Raw genomic sequence first — 17,846 nt, 5'->3', positions numbered from 1 at the left:
GAGAAGACGGTGATGGGGGGGAGAAGACGGTGATGGAGGGGGGAAGAAGGGAGGGCATAGTTGGAAAAATCAACATCTGAATGGTTTAGTGAGGTATAGGATGCAAAATGGTTAAGAGCCAATTGTCACCATTAAGAGGTTCTATTTTTTTTGCCAAACAACCTCCGCCTCTTACCGATTAAGAGGCTGCCTCTTAATGTCACCATTAAGAGGCAAACAAACAGCCCCTGAGATTCTTTAACAAATTCATCGAGAAAATGGACAGACCCGGGTTTGTTCGTTAAAATTAACGGGCGGACATGAACAATATAAAAGTAAATATGAATAGGTCGGTCCAGCTCGTTTATATTTTACAATTAATATTTTTTTACCATTAATTAAAGTTATACTAGTATGTTTTAAAATTAAATTATTAAAGTTATAAGATGAGAACTTTTTGGTTATTCTTGAGAACCCAAAAAGCTAAAGGGTTGTTTGTTTACCTGAGGTTCAATTCTGAATCATTCAATAAGGCCTTGAACGTTTATTCATGTTAGGCTACCCCAAACCATTCAGAGGCGTCTATGTTCCTAGATTGTCATTCCCACCCTCTCATTCCCCTGTTCATCTCGTCGATTGCCCTATGATTCATTGTTGCTCCTCGCTTACTCCAAACTCTCGATTACAAGTTGGACGTTTCAAGTTTATAGATTTATAAGAGTTACACTCTTTTGTTCTACATTTGGTAATTAATTGCTAGCGATCAAGTTTATATATTTATAAGATTTACACTTTTTAGGCCTGTTAGTCCGTGGGCAAGCCCGACCCGTTTATAAGACCCAAAAAAAGAGTTTGAGTTTACAATATTAGGCCCGTTGGACAAAAAAAACAAGTTAGACACGAATCGAACTTCCGCAAATGATCACCTCTAAATAAAGCAATCGTTTTTTGGTGTAATTTGTTTCTCTACAATGCTGGCTCTCGTTCGTCCCCACTTTGCAATCAAATTTCCCCCCCCCCCGGCTTCTCTTTATATATATACTAGAAGGGTACTCGTGTAAAACAGCGAGATACATCTTGATTTTAATATTTCATTTTATTCTTTATCTCAGTCGATGTTATAGTATGGTCTTATGTGATTTTGAAAAAAAAAACAATAATGTTTTTATTTTTGAATAAAATATAAATTTGAAAATATCATAAAAATTTGACAAAAAGATATCGATATTAGTATCAAATTAATTATTTAAACTTCCTATTTTTTGTGTAATTTTTAATTCAAATTTTTTTATTATAATTTAATTTAGGTTCAATAAGGAAGTAATTTATATTTGGTTTAATAATATAATTTTTTTATAAAGATAATAATTAATTATTTTGTTAGAACTTCATAATTATCTTAATTATATTTTAGATTTTTTATATTTTAAAATGATATGTTTATCCTCTATTTGATTATTTTTATCCGCAGTTAGTTACACGAATTCAAACATGGAGCTTTAATAAGTTGTACTTATGCATAATTACTTGTAATCTTGAATTTTAAGTAATATGCATCAATATACAGTACTTCATGCATAAAAATGTTTTTAAGAGTTTTTGTCAAATGCTTTTTAATATAGTATATATATATATATATATATATTCGTGTATACATCCATACATATTATATATTAGTTGAATGGTACTCGCACAATACAGCGAGATACATTCGATTTTAATGTTCTCTTTTATTATTTGTCTCGGTCGATGTTATAATACAATTTTATGTGTTTTTTTTAAAAATAATGATTTTATTTTTGAATAAAATATAAATTTGAATTTATCATAAAATTTTGAAAAAAAATATCAATGTTAATATCAAATCAACTATTTAAAAGTTTTCATTTTTTTGTAATTTCTTTAATTTATTTTTNTAATATAATTTTCTTATAAAGATAATAACTAATTATTTTGTTAGAACTCTATAATTATCCTAATTATATTTTAGATTTTTTATATTTTAAAATGAGATGTTTATTCTAGATTTGATTATGTTTATCCGCAGTTAGTCATACGAATTCAAACATGAAGTTTTAATAAGTTGTACTTATGCATAATTTACTTGTAATCTTGAATTTTAAGTAATATGCATCAATATACAGTACTTCATGCATAAAAAAAATAGTTTTTAAGAATTTAAGTCAAATGTTTTATAATATAGTATAGATATGTAGAGAACCATAGGGACCAAGTCCGTAATTTAGTCTAAAAAATAAACATTTGAAATTTATATAAGGGCTTTTTATGGAGTTATAGAATTTTTAAGGGGGTATTATGTAAGATGCAGTAAAGTATTAAAACCCCATGAAGGGATCGAAGAATGATTCAGAGGTTTTAAGAAAACAAGAAACCGTCAATTTGCCGTTTCCATTCTCATCCTCAATTTCTCTTACGCGGTTTCAATTCTCTCTCTCCTCTCACCAGATTCGTTGTGCATATCCATTTTCATCAGCTTAAACATTGGAGCTTCCTCCTCCATTTTAATCAATCCCGACTATCCAAGAATCAATTGGTAAGTCTCATCATCAAACTTGCATGTATTGCATCAATTTTCTGATGATTTAGCTTTTAGTTTGCGGATCAAATTAGACAGTGCTATGTATCAGTATCTATGGTCAGAATAATTGATGGTAATTGGAACCTAAATGACTGTTTCAACATCAATTTTGTTGAATTTAGAGAATATAGTAGCGATCAGCTGTATCAACGACAACTAGAACATTCTGGTACACACACACTAATATCATATCATCTTCTTGTTGGATAATTTTAGGCAAAACACATATATCAGTCATCTGTTTTCTGATTTTTAACGATCCACAAGGTTTAACTTTGTACGGTTCAGTCAGTTTAGTTTTCTCATTTCATCATGGTTCAATTTTGAATTGATATAGTTTTCCTAAAAATTGAAAGATTACGCTCATTTTTGGCACTTGCGGTTCTAGTAAACAATGCTTAGTAGATTGGGAAACTAGATTGATAACTTAAATCCTTCAAAATTAAACCACATCGATGATTGGTCTTTGGTTCTAACCAGTACTTGTTACTTCGAAACTCGCTGTTAACATATATGTATTTGTGACTGTTTAAAAAACTACAAAACCTGGAAAAAAGACAATTGTATGGCCTTTCCCTTGATGTTAATCTACCCCACATTCATGCACCCATGTGGTTCAGTGTACTTATTGTTCCTTTTATCCAGAGAAAGAGACGCAGTTGGACTTTTGTGGTCAAGTGGAATAAATTAGGCTTGCAATATGGAATTTTTACATTTTGGAGAGGCCTTTGATAACTACATAAAACTCTATAACTAATCCTACAAATAGAAAATTATGGATTTTTATCTAAAATAAACCAAGGTTGGTTGTGAATTTCCAAAGTACTAGTTTATACCTTGAAAAATGGAGGATGAATTGTCTGCTTTAAGATTTTATTGATGATTCCAATACTCAAAGCTATTCATTGATTTTTTCTGCAGTCTTAAGCTTTAAAACTAGAGGTATAAACAGTGGTAACCAGGGTAATAGGTGGTTTCATTTTATGGCTTCAAGCACTATTAGAAAGGCTATTGGTGTGGTTAAAGACCAAACAAGTATAAGCATTGCCAAAGTTGCTGGCAATGTAGCACCGGATCTGGAGGTGCTCATAGTAAAAGCAACAGGCCACGACAATGAACCGGCTGAAGAGAAGTACACAAGGGAGATCCTAAACCTTACATCTTACTCTAGAAGTTATGTGAGTGCCTGTGTTTACACTCTTTCTAAGCGATTGAGTAAAACGCATGATTGGATTGTGGCATTGAAGGCCTTGATGCTTATACACAGATTGTTGGTTGATGGGGAGCCTGCATTTGGTCAAGAAATAATGTATGCGAGCCGAAAGGGGACAAGGGTTTTGAATATGTCCGACTTTCATGATGAGGCTCACTCAAATTCTTGGGAGCATTCAGCTTTTGTGAAAACTTATGCTATGTATCTTGCTCAGAAACTTGAATTCATAGCATCTGAGCAAAAGTTAAGTGGTATCAATGACACTTCACGTTTTGAAGACGGGTATAGAGTTAATCAAGTGTCAAGATCCTATGATGATTTGAAAGAATCAGTTAGGCAAGGTGATAGGAAAGACATAGAAGTCGTGAGTTCGGTATGGGAAATGAAGACTGAGGAGGTTTTAGAGAGATTACATCAGTTGCTTCGCCTTCTTGATCGGGTCTTATCTTGTAGGCCCACTGGGAATGTGAAAAATAGTAGGATGGTGCTTATTGCGCTACACCTTGTTCTGAAGGAAAGTTTTAGGGTTTATGCTGATATGTTTCAGGCCCTGGGAGTTTTGCTTGATCGGTTTTCACAACTGGAGTATGCTATCGGCGTCAAGGCTTTTGATGAATCTGTTTATGCCGCAAAAACAATTGATGAGATTGTGGGTTTTTATAGCTGGTGTAAGGATTTAGGTGTTGCTAGATCATCAGAGTTCCCCAAGGTGCAAAAGATAACTGATGAACTTTTGGGAGGACTAGAGAGAGTCTTGAGGGAAAAGAAGAATGTGGAGAAAAACAAGGAAATAGAGAGTTTGGATAATGAAAGTGAAACATTACCTAATATGAATGAAATAAAGGCACTTCCTCCACCTGAAAATCACAATCCACCACCATCTCCACCACCGGCTGCCGCACTGCCGCCCCAGCCAACTGAAGACCTGTTGAATTTAAAGGATGATGTTATGTCAGCTGATGCTCATGGCAATAAACTGGCACTTTCTTTGTTTTCTGCACCTTCAAATGTCAATACCAATGGTTCATGGGAAGCTTTCTCCGAGCCTGAAGTGACGTCTGCGTGGCAAATACTGGCGGCAGAGGGTGGTGGAGAAGCCGATTGGGAAGTGGCACTGGTGGAATCCGCTAGTAATCTACCGAAACAGAAGGCTAACATGGCAGGCGGTCTTGATTCCTTACTGTTAAACGGTATGTATGATCACGGAGCAGTGAGACAACACATGAGCAATAGCCAGGTGAGTGGCGGCAGTTCCAGTAGCTTTGTGATGCCCGGACTGGCAGCAACACCCATGTTAGCATTGCCGGCACCGGATGGGACCATACAATCAGTGGGCCCACAAGACCCTTTTGCAGCATCACTCACAATTCCGCCCCCATCATACGTGCAGATTGCCGACATGGAGAAGAAGCACAATTTGCTTATGCAGGAACAACAGGCATGGCATCTATATGGAAGCAGTGGGATGCAAGGTGAAGGGGCATTTGCCAAGATTAATGCTGCTTACAGTGGTGGCATGGGGTATCAAAACGGGTATTATTATGCCCAATTTTGATCTAGTTTTTATGCATTAATAATATTTCCATGCTTTAATGCTCGTTGTAGACTGCCTCATATGCCATTTGCTCTTTATTCAGAAGACGGTATAAAAGAGAATTTGTGATAGTCTTGGGGTCTATTTACCTACTGCTGATGATTCAATTAGCATCAAGCATCAGCTGGTTTACCAATAGATTTGATTGATAGTGCTGACTGAACACTTGCTCGATCAGCATTTTTTTTTTATTAACCTCGATATCCAACCCACTATGCGAGCCGACTAATCCTGCTTTGCAGTCTTGCAGATAGCTTGGTCAGCATTATTATTTCGCTTACTGGGTCAGTACCTTATCTCTCAAGAAAACAGATAAAAAAATTTCCATCATAAATTGGTTAAGATGCAGGAAGTACCAGAAAAATATCAATAAAAAATACAAAATTAAACTGAAATTTCCAAAGTTAAGAGGACATATGAACAAAACCCAGCTAGCATGTGAAGAAGTGGTAAAACAAAAAAAAACACATTTTCATCGTATCTGCTCTGTTTTCTTTCACAAAACTGTTCAAAAGAGGTGATTACGTTGTAGTATTTAGTTTTGATCCGTAAATATCGAAGCCGCGACAATCTTCAATGATTCGCATGCTTTCTGCAGATCGGAATCTGTGTGAGCAGCTGAGACATACATTCTGATCCCCACGGGCAGATTGCATTTATCGACCATCGATCTTTTTGAAGGTGCTACAAAAACCGAGTGTTCCTTCAGTACCTGCAATTTAAGTAACCATTAACACAGATCTCCTTCCGTTTATGGGTCCCGTCATCGTTTCTTATTACACCATCTATAACTCGGACCCTGAAGATGAAAATGATAAAAGGACCAAAACAAACAAGATGCATTCAAGTCTTTCAGGATCGGTAACACTTACAGTACTCCCTCCTTCCGAAAATAAATATCCATAATGAAAAATGTACACAATTTAACTAAAGCGAAAAGTTAAATAAAAATCCAACAAACATTCATATTTTGAGTGATTAAGTTACTGAACTTTTTTTAACAAACAATTCCTTTAAACGTTTTTAAACCGAAGAAACCCAAGGAACTTTCATATGAATGATTTAAGTTCTTATTCAAAATTTTGAACCAATTCCTTACACTTATAAAACGAAAAATTCTCTATCGATGTATCAATATATCAGTATTAAAGTACAATAAACCAATAAAAAATAATGACTTAATACCATTTTCATGATACATTATTTATTTCTCAGATTCAAATGACAATCACAAGATCATATTGAACACCTTCGATTATCATTTCAGTCTGAAAAATAAATAATGGTTAATAGAAATAGTGTATTTTTCCGTTCTGTTGGTTCGTTGGACTTTTCTACTGATTTGTGATACATGGAAAGAGAAATGATATATTTCTTTCGTTTTATAAGTGTAATGATTTATACATTCAAAAAATTGTTGAAAGATTTAATTTCTCAAAATATGAAAGTTCGTTGGGTTCTTTTTCTTTTAATAAGTTCAAGGATTTATTTGTTCGATTTCAAAAAGTTATAAGGATTTTTTGGTTAAAAAAATAGTTTGGGACTTAATCACTCAAAATGTGATAGTTCGTTGAGTTTTTTGAACTTTTCCCTTGACTAAATGACAATTTTACCCTTAATAATAGAAAGAGCAAACATCTCAATCTGATAATTAAGAGCGGAATTGGAAAGTGGAAACTTCCTTTTGAAAGTGGAGGAACAAACTAAAATAGAAATACGGACACTTATTTTGTATGACATGATCCAACAATGCATCTTGCTTAACAACACTTACACGATCAGCAAGATCTTCGAGCAATTGAAGATCGCTCTTCAAGGACCCTGTGGGTTTTTGTAGTTTGAGGAAAACAAGGGGTGACATGAAATCGCTTGCAAGTTCCAGGCCTGGTATTCCCGACAATCCTGCAATCATATTATTAGGTCCTATTGAAACATGTACTAAATGGGGCAAGTTTTTAGCATCAAATCTGGTACAAAATCATATGCAAGAATTCGTTATGTGGTATATCCCATGAAAATTGTAATGCTGTCAATATTAGTCAAAGAATGTGGTAAAACCTCTTCAATATGAAGACAAAATAGTGAGGATCATCTGGAGCTGTTATGATCAATATAATTTTGCCACTCAAAAGGAATTATTGCAATTTTCATGGGAGATCCGAAAATACGAAATACTATAATCTTTATCAGACAAAAGGAGCAATTCGTATTAATGATGGAGACACAAACCTGCGCTTAATGTTTTGGAATTATCTCTCAACTTTGTTATGAGTTGAGGATTTTCCTGTATGACATCAATAGCAGCAATTGCAGCACTTGCCAAGTATGGGGGCAGAGATGCAGAAAAGACATAACCAGAGCTGCTGAGGCGCTACAGAAACAGGGGGCAGTTTATGAGCTTTGGAACATCAGTCCTAACATACTGCCTTTCCCCTAAGTTGAGTTTGGTATGCGGAAAAGGATGGGCAAGAGTGAGGTAGGTGGATGAAAGAACTGTGAAAAGTTTTCGAGTTTCAATTTGACATGGGTATTTTTGTAATTTACCATCCCCCAGAGTTTTATTGCAAAAATGCATTTTTGTCCCGCTCACCTCTTGTCCTGTCCAGTCTAATGTCATGCCAAACGTGGGAAAACAAGTTTTTATACTATCCTGTTCCACTTAACAAACGCACCCTAAAGAGGTATGCTTATGAGTTTTCAGTTTCAAATTGGAAAAATAGAGCACATTTGTTCCATTTGTGGTGTGTCACAAAGTTTGATGTATTTATGAGCATCTTTCTTGAACTTTAACAAACCCATAGTCATTTCGAAGTTAAAGATAGTCCCATTGACCTCAAATGTCAAACATGTATGTTTTAAGTTGATATAATGAATGTAAGGGTACTTGTACATACTTGGTGATCAATGACTCTGTGACTTCCGGTGCAAAATCCACCTTCTGAGGCCAATGCATGTCCCATGGCGGCAGTTATTATATCTATTTTATCGATCTGCAATAATAAGACCAATATCACCCTTTTCTACTTCAAACAGAATAATGAACGCTTAGAAGCCAAGGAGAGAGAAAGAGAGAGTAAATACCGGAACATGGTAGTGTTCAGTTAGACCTCTACCAGATTTGCCAAGCACACCAAAAGAGTTGCTCTCATCTAATAGAACACGAAACTTGTACTTCTCCTTCAGTTGGATAATCTCATCCAGTGGGGCAATTTGACCAGAATTCTGAACATTTCAATAATTTATATTAAAAAATATAACAAACTATCTCTCTGTTTCTATCTCTATGTGTGTGTGTGTGTGTGTATATTTAGGGATGTAGACAAGATGGGCTAGCTCATGAGCCAACTTGTCAAAAAGCTTGGTTAGCCGTTAGCCCAAGTGATCGCATTTGGCTAGGCAAGCCAAGCTCAAGCTTAAACAAACCACAACATAAATTTTTTAGCTGAAGAGTCTTAGCGTCTTCAATACTCATGATTGTAACTTTTTGGAAAAAAATTATTTATTTGAAGTGTTATACTTTTTACTTCTATATGGGCCCATATCAACCTTAGAGGAGCCAATTTAAGCATTGCAAGCCATGAGTTGGTACCGAGCCTGCGTATTGTTTTATGGGCCAAAACGACTCTGCTCTCCTCAGATGCACCCATATCCTTATTTCTACAATAATGAGTTTAACAAGCCAACTTTAGTTCTCCCCATGGACTGTGAGTAAAACCTATGAGCTTACTGCTAGTCCAGTGGCCAAGTAAATCAGAACCGAGTTCAATTAAAAAAACCATAATCATAATTTACTAAAAATACCTGATATACAGCTTCCACAACGATGTAGCGTCTCAGTTTCTTAGCTCGCTTATTGTCTTGAGTGACTTTCTCTAGTGTACTTCGTAGAGACTCCATGTTGTTGTGCTTGAAATATACGATAGTGCTTCTTGACAAGTATAAACCATTCTGTATCCCCCAGTGAACGCCTTCGTCTCTAGAATAACAAATTGAACTTGTATAAGAGAGATTATTATACGTAGAGCTTCAAAACTTGCAAGCGATGTTTGTTAATCCCAAGTTCAGATAGATATAGTGAAAAATGGTAGGTCTGTAAAAGGTGTCATTCCGTGATTATATGAGAGTATTTATTTGTTTACGTCATTTTATTTAGTAGGTAGGCCACTGGTCTCGTGGCTCATTTGCTAACTGTTAACAATAAGAAAAATTCTTTTGGCCCAAGTATCTTACCCTCCGATACTACATACTCCTAGGCCAAAATGTTGAAATAATTGACTTTATAGTCAGCCAAATTACTTTATTGGATTCAGAATTCATAGTCTTGGAGGAAAAGAAGGTACTATCTTATGACTATAAAAGTACTACTAACAAGTAATAACAGTTTTAGATCCAAAAAGAAAACGGGATAACTTCAAAGTCAAATTGTATCTTAAATTTTGGGATGGAGGTAGTCCAACTCAGCGAAGAGCAAAATATCAAATAGCGAAAGAATGTATACTTACACAATAACAATATCTCCTTTCTTACAAAATGCTGGAATTGCACTGAACATAGTTGAGAGTCCATAAGAATATAGTATGGAATCAGGAGTTCCCAAAAACTCTGCTATTCTGGTTTCGCAGTCAAGATGAACATCTAGATAAGAGAGAAAAAGTCAAAAGAGTATCTCCAGAGGCTCTCGAAAACTTACAAGCACTTTATAGTTTAAAAAGAAGATTATTTGCATTGCTAGTAGCTTTATACCAATGGTCCCATAAAATTGACGAGGACCACAAGAACCAACACCATATTTCTCCAGGGAAGAAGTACATGATTCCTGCCATATCGAAATTATATAAATAAAACTATACACAAACAATATTCTCCAGGGAAGAAGTACATGATTCCTGCCATATCGAAATTATATAAATAAAACCATACACAAACAATTATGTTACATAACAGAGCCAGGTTACTTACAAGTAACTTCTCGTGTCCCATTAATCCTAGGTAATTCGCTGAAGCAAAATTAACCACTTCTTTGCCATTGATTATTGTATGTGGTCCTGCAGCACTGGATGTAGTGCAACTATTACAATGATGTATGTGTAATATATGTTTTGTGTTTGTATGGTTGGCATATAAAAAATTTCAGAATATTACATGAACGGATCACAAATAGATGATTTTGAAAATTTTAAGCTAAAAAGACAATGTGCAATTTCATATCTTGTCACCCACATGCTTGGATAACTTTGTTTAGGTCTTTTAACATTCAACATTTTCATTTTGTCTTACATGGTGAGAGGAGAAATGAAGATGTGATGAGATCGGACCAATAAAACGGAGAAAATGGAGAACAAAGGTAAATGGTGTACACAAATGGCATCAAGTCAAGCCAATTTTTCTCAAATTCAAAATTGATATGTAACATATTTATATAAATGTGGTAGGCACCATAGATCCTACTATAGTTACTAATCAAAATATTCATGACAGAAATTTGGATATATGTCCATTTGACCCAAAAAGAGTCTAAGGGTATCGTTTGTTTTAGCACAGTGGCCCTAGAACTGAAAGGGAACTATGTATGTATATGTCTAAGTATGTGTGTGTATGTATATATATGTATGTGTAAACGTGTGTGTATGTATGTGTGTATAATATATGTACAAGCATACAAATGTATATATGTGTGTGTCTGTATACACACATGTATCCAGATACGTTTGTATGTATGTAAGCATATATGTACACACACATATATATACATACATACATAGGTGAAGGATCGTGTGAGAAGGGAAGTTATGTTGAGAAGCGTAAGAATAGATCTGAACCCTTGATCACTTTTAATTTCATGCCCACCCATGAATTAAGCTTTAGAAGGGAATTGATCCGATGCACCTCGGTGTACCTCATTAGTGTTGGCATTCAATTAGGATTGATCCAAGGGTGGAGATCTCTTCTTACGCTTCTCACCGTAACTTCCCCTCACCGGAACCCAACCCTATATACATGTGTATATGTATGTATATATGTGTATGTGTTTGTAGAGGAAGAAAGAAAGAGGGAGAGAGACCTTAATAGTACTGGAACTTCCTTTTTCATCTCTTCTGTTACAGGTGGGATAAGAGACTCTGGTACCCATTCATCACAAAGCTCATCTATCTCCTACAAGCATCATAAAACAAATTAAAAAAGTCAAAATGAGACATCAAGTAAAAAAAAACAGAGTCAAACCTTGGTCGTTAAAGGGCGTTTTGGTGGCTTGTAACTCTTCTGAGATAGTAAGAAGATGATAACTACTAGGAGTAGACCTTCCACAAATAGATGGCCTATAAGTCAACAAAAAAGAAAAGGTCAACCTCAGTATTATAACCTATAGTGGCCAATTAACAAAGACTTCTATCAAAAACATACCTCCAATGTGCACTCCAAAAACAACAGCTCGAGCAAAAGGCACATCATATGCAAATGTGATCAGTTCGGATGCATTTTTCAAAGAATTCATTAAGACAGTTGGAACATAACTTGTCAAGTCCATCTTGCAATTAAGATCTCATGCAGGAAAGGCGTCTCCTTTTTAGTGCAATATACCCGAAAAACGACCTCGGTTCCCGACAGTAGTCAACAAATTTATTTGGATGCAAACGGTAGGTACAAGCTATGGGCCCAAGGATACTGTATAACCCAATGATGGTTAGTATATGGAATATAAGTATTAAGAGACAAGACATCTATTCAATAACAAAATTATAGCTATTCATTTTGTATTCAGGGTACTTGTTATACTTTCTGATATAATTACTAGATTCTATCTCAAAAATCAGAACATATTTATCAGTTTCAAGACCAAAAAGAGTATGTAGACAAACAATGTCAAAGCACCACAATTAACAATGTCAGATGGAGTATTAGTTTAGTCCAATTTACTTTATTCTTAATAGCTAAAATAGATCCACCCTAAAGAAAAAAGATTGAAATAGAGAGAAAACAATCATAAATGCATTCAATAGAACGGTAATTGAAATTTGAGAGTTTATATGTGCCATAGAGCAATTACATAGAAGTATTAGGATATTACTAAATTTTAAGCTACTTCACATATGGATATGGGAGCAGGATACCAGATCCACAGTGTTATTACTTTATGGCTATCTACAAATAAGTTTCTATTACAAAATTGATGAATTTTGTTGATTACAAATAAACAAATCCTAACTTTCAACACAAAACCACTTGGTTCATTTCGACCAAAGGCTCTACTGATCTTACAGAATTGATAAATTCATCATACATAATAACAATGGTTCACGATCGAATCAACAATTAGAAGATACAAATGTTCATATGTGGATTAAGCTGGACGATTTCATACTTATTTAGCAAAAACAACAACAATGATGAGAATTTATTCTTCAATTCATTCAACTTGCAGTAAGTTCAATAAGATACTTTTGACATTTCTATTATTAATCATGATCAATATTATTGTTGTTATTAAGATTGTTTGGTTGGTTTTCCATTAAGTTCTATACTTCTATATGGATAAAGTTGTCTGTGATGATTAATTTGTCTATATCAATTGGGAAGGTTTTGTTTGGGAGGATTTTTTTCATAGATGAGAAGGGCGTGTTTTTTATTAGGTCGGTATAAAGCTTATCAAATAAGCCACTTTCTATATCATTAAGCCACTACCAAACAGTCATAGAAGTGTTGGCTGAATAAGCTGCAAGTCCCAATTAAGCTCATTAAGCTGCTAGCAAACAGGCTCTAAGTATGAAATCGTCCATCTTAATCCAGATCTGAACATTTGTATCTTCTACTTGTTGATTGATCGTAAACCATTATTATCATGTATCATGGGTTTATCAATTTTGTACAATCAGTAGCCTTTGGTCAAAATGAAGCAAGTGGTCATGTGTTGGAAATGAGGATTTGTTTCTTTATAATGGACAAAATTCATCAATTTTGTAATGGAAACTTATTAGTAGATAGTCATAAAGTAATAACTCTATGGATCAGGTATGGGACTTTGGTACAGTTACTTCAATATAAGTTCCATCTATTGCTCCTAGACAACCCTATACACAAAAAATAAATAGATTTTAGCTAAAAGATGGACGTTACATTATGTAATGTATAAGTAATATTACAATAATTACCTTAAACCATTTCCATCGTGAATCCATACATTCATCCTCTATAGGAGTTGGTTTGACAAGAAACACGTCTTCCAAACACAATATAGCACACAACACTCAATGAACATACCGACTTATTGTTTCCCCGACCTATAGAACCTAACTTGGATAGCTCTATTCTTAATGTGCGGGCTAATATGTTTATAGATATAGCAACTTGCTCATCGATTGCCATATTACCATAATCTAATAATCCAACGAGTTTTAAACAAATCACACACTATTTCAAAAGCATTTATATCCATTCGCAACTCATTTATACAGTTTGCATCACTTTACCGTATAATAAGTTGTATTTCGGTTGATTTCATTTGGAGTTTAGTGAATGTTCTTTGGCCCAAAGTTTCTCATTCATTATGCATATTCTCCAATTCAATTAACAAAAACGTAAGGGACACCATTTGAATGTAAATATTCCATAAGTTAAAGAGTACAACCAAGTGATTCTGTTCCATTACTACAAATTCATAAAACAAAACAATAGTCAAAATCCACAGTAGCATCATATATTCAATAATGAAATAGAAACGAAATTCACAGTAGCATGGAACTCAAAAACCATGGAAAACAAAATTCACAGTAGCATCATATATTCAATAATGAAATAGAAACAGGGGAAATCAAAAACCATGGCAAACAGAATTCATAGTAGCATCATATATCGTTGGGTCCCACCCCATCTCACCCATATATTGTTGGTCCATAGGAAATCGAAAACCATAGAACTCAGAAAACCATGGAAGTTGAAATCGAAGACCATGAAACTCGAAATCAAAGAAGCTGAGAAATCGAAATCGAAATCGAAATTAAAATCGAAAATCAAGGTTAAGAAATCGTACCTGGAGAGATCGAGATTGAAACTGGGGAAGAAGCGATAGCCTGGAATTGACTAGGGATTAGTTTATGTATCATATGTTATATGTTATAAAAAGGGTGTTACAAATGATGTTATGATACAGAGGTGTTTGGACAACTTATTCACGTCTGTAATCAGTAATGAGTAATTTTAAGTGTTTTGGACAAATAATTTATATCGGTGTCAAAACAACAATAGGAAGTTTTTAAAGAAGTTAAACATTTTTTATTTATAATAAATTAGTATGAGAACAGCATGTTGTGCAGTAGTATGAGTACTTTGATTAATGATCTGATGATTGTCTATATAAATATATATTAATTATTAATAGAATCATCAACAAATTATATTCAAATAATTCGAAAAAAGTTAACTAAAATATAGTTAGTGAAATTTTAATATTTACATATATATATATATATATATATTTTTTTTTTGAAAGAGAGAGATTTGTTTAGTAATAAGGATGTAAAACTAAATAAAATGAGTAATAATAATAACGGGAATATTAAGAAATTTGATACAAACTCAAGAATAAAAAATACTCCACGTAAATATATGTCTCCTTCAAAGGATGATGTACATGTACCATTTTTCATCCTCAACACACACCTTGACTTTAAAAACACAATAGTGAATAGACTAATTATACGATATGTAAAAAATTACATACCAAACTTAAGGCTTCAAATCTTTATAACCCAATAGATAAAATTATAATGCAATCAAAATCACAACATGAACATACATAAAATTATAATACGACTAAACTTACGATAAGAACATACTTAAAAATATAATCCAATCAAAATCTTGATACAAACATACATAACATTATAATACACTCTAAATTACAAAACAAACTTGCATAAAATTCTTACCTTAGATCATAATCATAAATTCCCACAACCCAAACTTGAAAACTTCAAATTTTAAAGACTTGATATATAAACGTTAAAGAACTCGAAAACCTGCAAACCAAAAAACGTTCAACATAAGTAAAAATTACATAGTGAACTTGAATATTTTTTTATCATTGCCTAATACATAAGAGTTATATTGCAAACAAAAATCACGATACAAATATAAATAAAATTATAATGCAATCAAAATCATGAAACAAATCAATATAAAATTATTACCTTATAATGCAACAAAAAAAATCAAATATTGAACTTGAAAACTTCTTCAAATCTTCATGACATAATGCATAAAAACTATAATGCAATCTAAATAACGATACAAACATACATAAAATTACGGGAGAAGTGAAAAAAACAAAAAAAAACCTATGAATATCATTAATAGTAAAATAGAAGAAAAACCAAAGAGAAAGAAAATAAATTTAGAGATGTATAGGATTGAGATAGAAGTTGAGAGGGTGTGAGAGAAAAACCAAGAGATGGAGATAGAGAAAAATAGATTGAATGATGAACAATTCATGAAGAAAAGTTAGGGAAAATGAAAGGATTATGTTAAATGTAAACGTAAATGAATAATCAATGTTTATAAAAATTAAAAAAAAAAGATTAAAAAATGATGAATGAAAAAAAAGATAAATAAGTTTCTAACATTTAGGAGAAGCCATGTCATCAACCTTGGTTTCTCCTTTAATATATATATATATATATATAGATTGATAACTGCTTTTATAGAAAAACATAAATTATTTCAAATAAGCAATCTCAAACACCCGGTTCCCGTAAAACCTTTAAATGAAATTGAAAATAAAATAAATTGTTTAATAAAACGTTAGATTTATATTTTTAGAAGTCATTAATTTTTATTTTTATTTTCATTTTTCATGTTATCCAATGATATATCAAATATGCTCTCTTTTTTTCAAATTTTACCATGTTGATCGAGATATCAAGCACACCCTTATACACGCATGTTATAAGTTGTTTATATGCTTTTTGTCTCATTGCAGAATATTTTTTTAGGGCCACATGGATCATGAATAAATTAAATAAGAGCGATCCATTTTGGATATATGTCATCAACTAACGAATAACCCACATGATACGGTTTTCATTTGATAACATAATTAGCAGGAGGAGCACAACATGCTACAAGATTTGCAAAAGATATGGGAGGACTCCAGCACATTAATGTTATTGTTGGATCCCAATAAAAAAAATGCATGTCAAATCCAAAGATCATAATCAACTATAGCTTCCAGAATGATATTTAGAGATTTACTACGACCGAAATATTGTTCTCCGCAACCCGTTGGACAATTATTCTATTTCCAATGTATACAATCTATACTACTCAACATTTCTAGAAATCTCGTTGTTCTCCAATTTGGAGTAGTTATGGCACATCATTAACATTGGATGTTCGTGGATACCGGTCCCCAAACACTTATGCGGTTGCACGACAAAATCGTTTCAAAGCTTCTAAAACCGTGGATTGACCTATTTCGATATACTCGTCTGTAGAATTTGCGGGACACCATATGCCAACATTCGAAATACAACAGTTACTTTTTGTAAACCAGACAATCCAAGTTTGCCGCATCCATCCCTTCATCAGACAAAGTGGTTGTCATGACTTTGTATAACATCGAAAAAAAAAAAGTATGACTCATTTGGAATCGTCTACGAAACATTGACTCAAGAAATCGAGGATTTTCAGAAAAATAATCATATGAAGAGATTGCGATCAACATTTTCCCGATCATGATTGATAATTATATGGCTAGGAATAGAACCTCAATAAGATACCCAGTTGTTTTAAAAATAACTATGGATATAATTATCCATTTTTTTATGCTAGATTGATTGCCTCACTTATTAGTTCAACATTAATATTATCAAAAGTCTCATCGACTAAATACGAATTATCAACCATTTGAGGATGAAATGAAGATTGATATTTCTCAACCAAGAAAGATATAAAAGAAAGTTAAGATATTTTCCTTTTATAAACGTGCTTCAAGTTTTATAGTGAAAAACCAATCCTTTTCAATGTGCTATCAATTATATTTTCTTATCAGAATTTTTATAAGAATCTTATCAGAATTTTCAGTATGTTGTCAACTCTGTTTTTTATCAGAATTTTCAGAAGGATCTTATCAGACTTTTCATATATGTGGAGAGTAAATCTCAACCATTGAAATAATTTGACCAAATTTCAATTGTTGCAGTACGTTGTCTAATCTAACTTTATATATCAGATTTTTTGTATTGAAATGAAGATATTATTTAGGGTGAAGTGAAATTTTTTTATATAAATAATGGGTGATTCAGCAAGCTAAATTACACACATATAATCTTCAGCTTAGTTTTCTATTAACCTATCTATACTATATTATAAAGCATTTGACAAAAACTCTTAAAAACTATTTTTTATGCATGAAGTACTGTACATTGATGCATATTACTTAAAATTTCAGATTACAAGTAAATTATGCA

General features: G+C 33.2%; 2 protein-coding genes across 3 annotated transcripts; one reads left to right on the top strand and one right to left on the bottom strand.

Moving 5' to 3' along the window:
- The first annotated feature begins 2,452 nt into the window (after window positions 1-2,452).
- Window positions 2,453-5,479, top strand: LOC112506415 (probable clathrin assembly protein At4g32285). Its single transcript, XM_025110430.1, has 2 exons — window positions 2,453-2,533; window positions 3,500-5,479. Exon 2 carries the CDS (start codon window positions 3,562-3,564, stop codon window positions 5,344-5,346), a length of 1,785 nt encoding a protein of 594 aa, XP_024966198.1. The 5' UTR covers window positions 2,453-2,533; window positions 3,500-3,561; the 3' UTR covers window positions 5,347-5,479.
- Window positions 5,480-5,730: 251 nt separating this feature from the next.
- Window positions 5,731-14,492, bottom strand: LOC112506416 (long chain base biosynthesis protein 1-like). 2 transcript variants are annotated; one of them, XM_025110431.1, is made up of 13 exons: window positions 14,411-14,492; window positions 11,788-12,048; window positions 11,608-11,702; window positions 11,447-11,538; window positions 10,345-10,438; window positions 10,129-10,201; window positions 9,888-10,020; window positions 9,187-9,361; window positions 8,467-8,607; window positions 8,280-8,375; window positions 7,615-7,756; window positions 7,160-7,287; window positions 5,731-6,097 (listed from the first exon to the last, which is right to left on the bottom strand). In XM_025110431.1, the coding sequence occupies exons 2-13, from the start codon at window positions 11,909-11,911 to the stop codon at window positions 5,921-5,923; spliced, it is 1,470 nt and encodes a 489-aa protein (XP_024966199.1). In that variant the 5' UTR covers window positions 11,912-12,048; window positions 14,411-14,492; the 3' UTR covers window positions 5,731-5,920. The 2 variants fall into 2 exon arrangements, with proteins under 2 accessions (XP_024966199.1, XP_024966200.1); XM_025110432.1 differs by having other exon boundaries at window positions 7,615-7,669.
- Window positions 14,493-17,846: the final 3,354 nt, after the last annotated feature.

Source organism: Cynara cardunculus (assembly GCF_001531365.2).
Source record: "Cynara cardunculus var. scolymus isolate 2C chromosome LG 2, CcrdV1, whole genome shotgun sequence".
In the NCBI taxonomy this organism is placed as follows: Eukaryota; Viridiplantae; Streptophyta; class Magnoliopsida; order Asterales; family Asteraceae; genus Cynara; species Cynara cardunculus.
This window is presented reverse-complemented; position numbering and strand designations above follow the sequence as displayed.

What these genes read in the sequence shown, in the direction of transcription:
- LOC112506416 (XM_025110431.1), bottom strand. Translation starts at nt 11,911, where the DNA reads ATGGACTTGACAAGTTATGTTCCAACTGTCTTAATGAATTCTTTGAAA. An exon ending in AACGCCCTTTAACGACCAAG is followed by an intron (nt 11,539 to 11,607) that starts GTTTGACTCTGT and finishes TGATGCTTGTAG; the next exon opens with GAGATAGATGAGCTTTGTGA. An exon ending in TTGTGGAAGCTGTATATCAG is followed by an intron (nt 8,608 to 9,186) that starts GTATTTTTAGTA and finishes TGAAATGTTCAG; the next exon opens with AATTCTGGTCAAATTGCCCC.
- LOC112506415 (XM_025110430.1), top strand. Translation starts at nt 3,562, where the DNA reads ATGGCTTCAAGCACTATTAGAAAGGCTATTGGTGTGGTTAAAGACCAA.